Below are 7,697 nucleotides of genomic sequence, written 5' to 3'. Positions count from 1 at the left end.
GACTACAATCAGATCAGGCAAATAGGCTTTAAGGTAAAGGAAAGTAAAACTATGCAAAAAATATATATGTAGCAAAGATACTGAGATATTCGTTTTCCATGATGCATCCTCATACATTATTATAGGCAAACAACAGTCTGATGATGAATTTAAAAAGATATAAAACTTTTATATTATATAAATTTTGAAACCTTTGCTAGAGATTGCTGGCCTCTGCTGTTATAGTATATTATTATTAGGACTTGTGCATTAATGTATAAGCTGCATTTCGTGTGGAGCTAATTTCAAATAGTACTGCAACTGATGAGTGGTTTTGGTGTGGATTCATTTGCTGATAATCTTCTTGATTAATCAACAGACATTTATTCAAACAACTCAGCAGTGCTTTATACAATCTCAGTAATGAGTAGTTTTAGCTGTTAGTTTGTTTTACAAATAAATGGGTTTTTGACACATACCAGCAGTCCATCAGAGAAAAAATATAATCGTCTGTGGTGTGTGTAAAATAAAAAAAAAGCAACTCATCAAATAAGCATGTCCTTTAATAATGGCTTAGTCTTATCAAGTCTAAAATCAATATGTTATCATGTCTGTATAATACTTAATTATACTTAATAAAACCATGTGGGGTCTTTACTAATCTACTGGAAGATATTTTAAGCCTGTAGATATTAAATATAATGTAAAGTAAATAGTATAGTATAATAAGTATATGTAAAAGAAACTGTTGGTAACATGGGGGAAAGCAAAAGATATTATAAATGAAAAAGAAATTATATATTAAAAATAAGAGAAAGTAGCAAGCGTTTGTTTATTTGATGACAGGCCTATTCATTGTCAGGGTTAAACTAATAAAAAATAATAATCACCCCTTGGTAATATAATAAAACTCACTAATAACAATCCAATCAACAGGACAAAGTTATTTTGCTAATAGCCAGGAGGTACTGAGTCATATTTAATGAGACATGTAAATTGCTATAATGTCAATAATTAATTACATTAATTGGAAGGTTTCGCAATGAAACTTTAAACAGAGCCTGCATCACCTCCAGTCTCTTTATTATTTTATCAACCACTGTGAAACAATGCTAAAAAATATTCACATTTATTAACAGGATCATGTAAAAAGCTACACTTCTTCACAGTATTATAGTTATAATACTGGAGATGTTGCATTTTCCACAATGTGTGAACAAATGCTTTTTACTTTTATACATACACTATATAAACGGTAAAAAAAAAAAGAGTGCACGCATTTGAAATGAAAAAGAGATGCAGCTCAGGGTGGAAATGCTTGAATTTTGTCTGAAGGTCAAACCTGAGGAGATGTTAAATTAATTCAGTGTATGGCTGCTGTAAAAGGAGTGCTTCATGTATTTTTAAGGGCAAACACACACAGCTGAATGTGTGAGTGGAGAGTTGTATTTTAGAATAATGTGACAGGCTAAATGCGAGCGGCGACTGGGAGATGATTTGCGAGATATCTGGTGGTTTATTGTGCTTTTTTCATCAGTCAACCAAAAGCCACAGGAAGGGCTTAAGAGCTTCAGCATCATCTCGAATGAGTAAAAGATGTTTTTATGAAGGCGAGCCTCGAGCCTTTCACATGAGCCGTGGTGGCAGTTATGGCTTTGCAGATTTAAACATTTTTAATTCTACGATTACTTATAAAATTGTCCCCATCAGTACTGTTTTTTAAAATCTAGTTTTACAGATGTTTTACACACATTTAAATTTTCATATCCAGCCTGCATTTTAAAATACTTAGTGAAAACCGGTTACCTGTTGAAAACTCTGGAAACATTTTAAGGCTTTTTGACTAACAGAGAACCAGTTTAGTTCTTGTTTGTGAACCAGTTCCTTTCAGGGACCACAGAACCAAACACGCTGAAATGACTTCAACCTTGGAACCATTACCTCTCTCTGGGCACAAAGCAGAAGAACAACAAACCAAACCAAATTCAGCAGGTGTCCATACTGAAACTAAAAGTCTACATGCTTGTTCTTCTTTTATAGTTTATTGTTGGATTGACTCCCTTTAACTTATTTTGCTTTTGCGGGTTTCACCAAGTTTTTAAGAAAAATGGTCGAGGACCCGAGCTATGTGACGCAGAAGAATAGGAAAAAAAACATAGATCTTCACCAGACTTACATTTTTTATTTCGTCATACAATTTTGATTTACAGTTTGTTTATACTTTAAAATATAAATATCCTTCAACTCAGGAGCTGTAGCTGCAGTACCACTCGTTGCCTGTAGGTGGCAGCATTCGCTGTTTTAACTGCAGCTGTTAGTTCACCCTCTTATCATTTCATTTTGTTTTTATTATTTTATTAGTTTTATTATTGTTATTGTTGTTGTTGTTATTGTTGTTGTTGTTATTGTTTTCGTGCGATCATTTTACTCCACAGTTTCTTCTCGATTCTATTCTTGTAGTTTTCCTCTGAGCCTCGACCAATCAGGGCCGGAGCTGAAGTCAGTACCGGAAGTCGTCATCGCTGTCCGAGCAGCGTTCCCGCGAACATTGAGCGCTTCAGGACTGATTCACCGTTTTCTCAAAGTACGTGTTGGTTTTATTTTGATGTCTGTTTCTTGATAAACTAACTAATGTACACGTCGATACATAATCCAAGTGTACATTATAATAAGAAGTGTTGCCTCGCTAAAATGAGCCGTGCTGCTACTGCTGCTCTTGACGGTGACGTTCACGTTGACTTCAGCGTGGGCAGACAGTGACACCAAACTCCATTGTTAGTTTGTGAGAGAATAGTCTCTTCTGGATTATTGGGCAAATTGAATTGATCTTAAATAAGAAACTGCGGTGGTGTCTCAATTATTAAGTGTTACTTTAAAATTCGGGATATAAAAAATATAGTTAGATGTTAGTGGTTTTATGAAGTTCTAAACACACATCTGAGTCTGCATGTGAACAGTCTTGGCCTGTTATTAAAGTGGAAAATGTATTAAAATAGATATTTATTGTTGTATTAGTTACATGCCGAATCCAAAGGATGGTTGTATTAATCATTTTGAGACCCTAAATACCGTTGCAGCATGTTCGCACATGTATAACATTTAAGATAATCTGCAGTTTTGAGAAATACTTGATCGGTGTTTGGCGTAAATTTGTTACCGTTGAGGAGACCATCAGTCATCAGAGCTGAGACTGTGTTTAGGATGTATTGAAGTGTATTTACTAAAGATGTTGTTTGTAAAGTAGATTACATGTAGAATTGTATTCACACAACAGTTGTATTGTTTGTAACTATATGAAGGAAAATCACTGTGACATATTATTATGTTTCTGATGAATTCAGTAAAAACAACTAAAGTAGTTTTCTTATAGTTCTTCCAGTATATTTAGGGTATAACAAAATGTCTATTAACCAATGAACAATACATTTTGGTACAATACAGCATCATGAGTAAGAGGAAGCTCAAAGATGATCATCTTCCAGTTGGGGACAGCATCACACAGGTTTGGATCCACCTCTGTTCAATCTGCATTATCCTCCATGAACATCACTCACACACCGAGAGCTACTGGATGACAACAGGATACACGGCGTTTTTATTGCTCTGTGTTTTTATTCGCCTTCATTTTCAGGTTCAAAAGATTTTGAGGGAACGGTTTTGCCATCAGAAGCTCCCAGAGAAGCCGGAGGGAGTCGAAGCTCAACACAAGTAGGTTTATTTTGTGGAGAATCGTGATTTCTTTTCATGTATTTTACATGAGTTGTTTTGATAATTTAGCTTAAATAGAAGAAGAAGAAGAAAAAAAAAGTATATACGTATGTGTGTGTGATTCAGAAATTAATGTTGCTTTGTTTTCACATGAGTAAAAGTAGGAAAACAGTTTTACAAATCTGGTTTTGACCAGATCCAAATCCATAAAAATGCAATTAAACATCACATAAGCCAAAGGACGTTGGTAATTTTCACATCTTACATGATGCAGTTCAATGAGGTTGAAAATGGAACCAGTAGTATAAGTGTCTGTAATAGAGAGATCACTGTGAGTTTAGATGACCCAGTTCAGTCTCACCTGGCTGACAGCACTGTCCCAGTTTGGAGGTTGGAAAAGTTCCCAGTAGATGCAACATGAGTATCCCAGGTGTGGCTCAAATCCACCTCCAACACACGATTTAATCATTTTTACTCATTAAAAAGTAGACACAACGACAAAATATGACCTTTACTACTTAAACTACTCAGTTTATTTTCTGCAATTGCAGTTGAATCATGGTCATTGTAGTCAAACTGATGTGTTTGCAGACACCTCCTGGAGCTGCTGAAGCGGACGGCCATCCACGGGGAGAGTAACTCGGTGCTAATCGTCGGCCCCAGAGGAGCGGGAAAAACAATGGTCAGCCTCCACAGTGGGCTGAAAATGGGGTTATGTGTAGAAATGCCTGAAAAGAAGATGAATTGTATTGAAGTATGTCTTCAGTCCTTGGAGGATTGTAACGTCTGAAGGTGTCTGTGTTGTGTCTCTGTGTCTGCAGCTGCTGAACTGTGTGCTGAGGGACCTGCTGGAGGATAAAGACGTGCAGAAAAACCTGTTACAGGTTCATCTTAACGGTACAGACTCCAGTTACTCACCAAACCTCACTTTATTTTCTCTCAATTTAAGGATTTGTAAGAGCGCTCATTTCTGGATTTTGTTTCTCCAGGTCTCCTGCAGACTGATGACAGGATCGCACTAAAGGAAATAACTCGGCAGCTGCACTTGGAAAATGCCGTCGGCGACAAAGTATTTGTAAGTAATGAGAGAGTTGTATTTTTTGTCATTAATAATGCACGTACACTTCTACAGAACACCAGTGTCTGTTTGCTTTCAGGGAAGTTTTGCAGAGAATCTGGCTTTCCTGTTGGAGGCACTGAAGAAAGGTTTGTGTGTGTTTGAAATCGGAGCATTTTTTATCAAATTTAAGGCCATTAGAAGAAGGTGGAACATTCTCTCCTCTGGTTCTGAACAGGTGATCGCAGCAGCAGCCGCCCAGTGTTGTTCGTCCTGGATGAGTTTGACCTGTTCGCCCACCACAAGAACCAAACTCTGCTTTACAACCTGTTTGATGTCTCCCAGTCTGCCCAGGCGCCCGTCGCTGTGGTCGGACTCACCTGCAGACTGGTGGGCGTCAGACTCTCCTTTCATTTACCGAGGAGGAAAGAAAATATCTTCATCATCCCATCAACGCGTTTTTATGGTTCTTCTCCTTTCAGGACGTCCTGGAGCTGTTGGAGAAGCGCGTAAAGTCGCGGTTTTCCCACCGTCAGATCCACCTCCTGAGCAGCCTGACCTTCTCTCAGTACCTGGAGCGGGTCCGAGCACAGCTCAGCTTGCCGGGAAGTTTTCCTGATTCCAAGTTTGCTCAAGACTGGAACGGCGGTATCGAGGTGGATCAAGGAGTATCACTGAATCAAACACAGCAGTCTAGGTGTTCACAGCCAAGTTTAAACTAAAAGGAGCTATTTGTGTTCTTTGTTTTGTTTCCTCAGACTTTGTGTGAAGATAAATCGGTCGAGGAGGTTTTGCAGAGACACTTCAACTCCAGCACAGACTTCCGTTCAATCCAAATGCTGCTGGTGAGACCAACACACACATATTATTGTGTTAAACACTATAAAACAAGTGGACTCCAGCTGAACGTCTTTTTGGGTTCTTTGTTTTTTTGCAGATGTTGTGTCTGAGTCGCGTCTCTGTAGCCAAACCTACCATCAAACCTGCCGACCTCTTGGAGGCCAGCAGACTGTGTTTATCTGACGCCAAGGCCAACATGCTGCACGGTAAAATCTAAATTCAAGAGAAGTGTCTTCGGTGATGCACTACAGACGGTTTCCACCAGTTATATTTGTGCCTTCTTTTCCCTTTTTCTTTTGTTTTTTAGGTCTGTCCATCTTGGAGCTGTGCCTGATCATCGCCATGAAGCACCTCAATGACGTCTACGAAGGAGAGCCGTTCAACCTTCAAATGGTTCACAACGGTACGGCCGAATACAGCATCACCTAGTTCCCTAACAAGGGAAACAAGGAAGTGTTGGCCTGATGCTGAAGTGGATCATTAGTCTAAAACAACCACATGTCAGTATCACATTTTCCTGCCTGTAAATGTGACTTTGGACATGTTCCTGTTGTTTTAGAGTTTAAGAAGTTCCTGCACAGGAAGTCAAACTCCATGTACAACTTCGACCAGCCTGTCATCATGAAGGTCGGCACGAACACATCTACAAAATCTTTCATTTGCTTCAAGAGAATTCTGTCCACTAACTATAACGGCTTCGACATCTGAAGCTGATAATATTGATCATAACTGAAAGAAAAGCCTAGAAGAAGATATCTATACCGTGCTGTCCCGGGTAACGTTTAGTTCTTATCATCCTCAGGCCTTTGAGCACCTGCAGCAGCTGGAGCTGATCCGGCCGGTCGACGGCTCCTCGGCCAAAACTCAGAGGGAGTACCAGCTCATGAGACTGATGCTGGACCACAGTCAGATCATGGAGGCCCTGCAGAAGTACCCACAGTGTCCCACGGACGTCAAGCAGTGGGCCATGTCGGCGTTCGGCTAGGACTCTGTTTACATTTGGACTTCATGTAGATGTTTACTCCTCATGCTCTCAGTCAGTAGAGAAGAATGACGTTTCTGAGCCATGTTTTACATACAGACGTCGAACCGTCTTATCGAATCAAAATAAATTGAAGGTTTTCAGCAGAAACGGGCAGAAGAAGAGAAAAGAGACAGGAAAGATCATTTAACCCTAGAAACCAGTCAGTTAAATCGAAATGTTCATGTGTTTGGAGTATTAAGTTTGTTCTGGAGCAGTGTTTACAGGTTATCACACAAAGAATTGTATTTATCGTTAAATATTTCAACCTAAAGACTTGTTTATAAAAAATAAAGCTAAAACACATTTTGTGTGTGGCCGCTTCTAACAATGATTTTCATTTCTAAATGCAACACCACCTGCAGAACTGATTTAATTGTCCATCATTTTGGATTAGAAGCAAAAGTCAGAATAGTGTACGAAAAAATGAAGGATTACACCAGAATTTCCTGATAAACTGTGACATACTGTTCATAAAACAAGACAAATGTTACCTTGGATTTGATCATCTCCAACTCCTGAATGCTCCCATCTAGTGGTGCATTTCTGCAATCAGCAGCAGCCTGTATAGGAGAGACGAGTGGGGAGGTCTGACCTCCCTACATGGACCAAAGTAATAGAAACTGTACTAAAGGATTTGTTATAGGTGGTGTTTAAACTAACAGCAATGACTTTTAAAAGGAATTCTACCCTTGTACGCATTTAACAGATCTATTTTTTTATTTTTTTTATTTGCATAGGGCCAATAACAATGATGTCACTCTGTTTAACTTCCCTATAGTATGGTGTCCTGTAGATTCATAATTCAGTCTTCAGTACCATTATTCATTCATTTTTTAAAGCTAGTTTAGTGTAATACTCTTATTTTTGTGCACTCTGTTCTTAAGAGGTCTTTCTTACAGAAGAGGTTTCCTACAGTGTTAATGGCTAAATTAAAGGGTAGAAAACCATCTGCAGCTTGTAGCTTACTTTTTCTATTTAAACAAATGATTTCACATTTTAACAAGTTGTTGTAGGCTATGTTTTTCACAGTATCTACCTCTAATAGTAAAGCTTAAAATAATTTCCACATAATTCAGAAGTCATTATTTT

The 7,697-nt window shown here is 38.4% G+C and overlaps 1 protein-coding gene across 1 annotated transcript; it reads left to right on the top strand.

Annotated features, from left to right (window-relative positions):
- Positions 1-2,486: 2,486 nt before the first annotated feature.
- On the top strand, positions 2,487-7,547 carry orc4 (origin recognition complex, subunit 4). Its single transcript, XM_026361411.1, has 14 exons — positions 2,487-2,563; positions 3,421-3,481; positions 3,611-3,687; positions 4,279-4,369; positions 4,509-4,584; positions 4,677-4,762; positions 4,845-4,893; positions 4,983-5,134; positions 5,227-5,400; positions 5,503-5,589; positions 5,682-5,790; positions 5,892-5,987; positions 6,144-6,211; positions 6,387-7,547. The coding sequence occupies exons 2-14, from the start codon at positions 3,425-3,427 to the stop codon at positions 6,567-6,569; spliced, it is 1,305 nt and encodes a 434-aa protein (XP_026217196.1). The 5' UTR covers positions 2,487-2,563; positions 3,421-3,424; the 3' UTR covers positions 6,570-7,547.
- Positions 7,548-7,697: the final 150 nt, after the last annotated feature.

This window comes from Anabas testudineus, chromosome 2 (genome assembly GCF_900324465.2).
Source record: "Anabas testudineus chromosome 2, fAnaTes1.2, whole genome shotgun sequence".
Taxonomy (NCBI): domain Eukaryota; kingdom Metazoa; phylum Chordata; class Actinopteri; order Anabantiformes; family Anabantidae; genus Anabas; species Anabas testudineus.
This window is presented reverse-complemented; position numbering and strand designations above follow the sequence as displayed.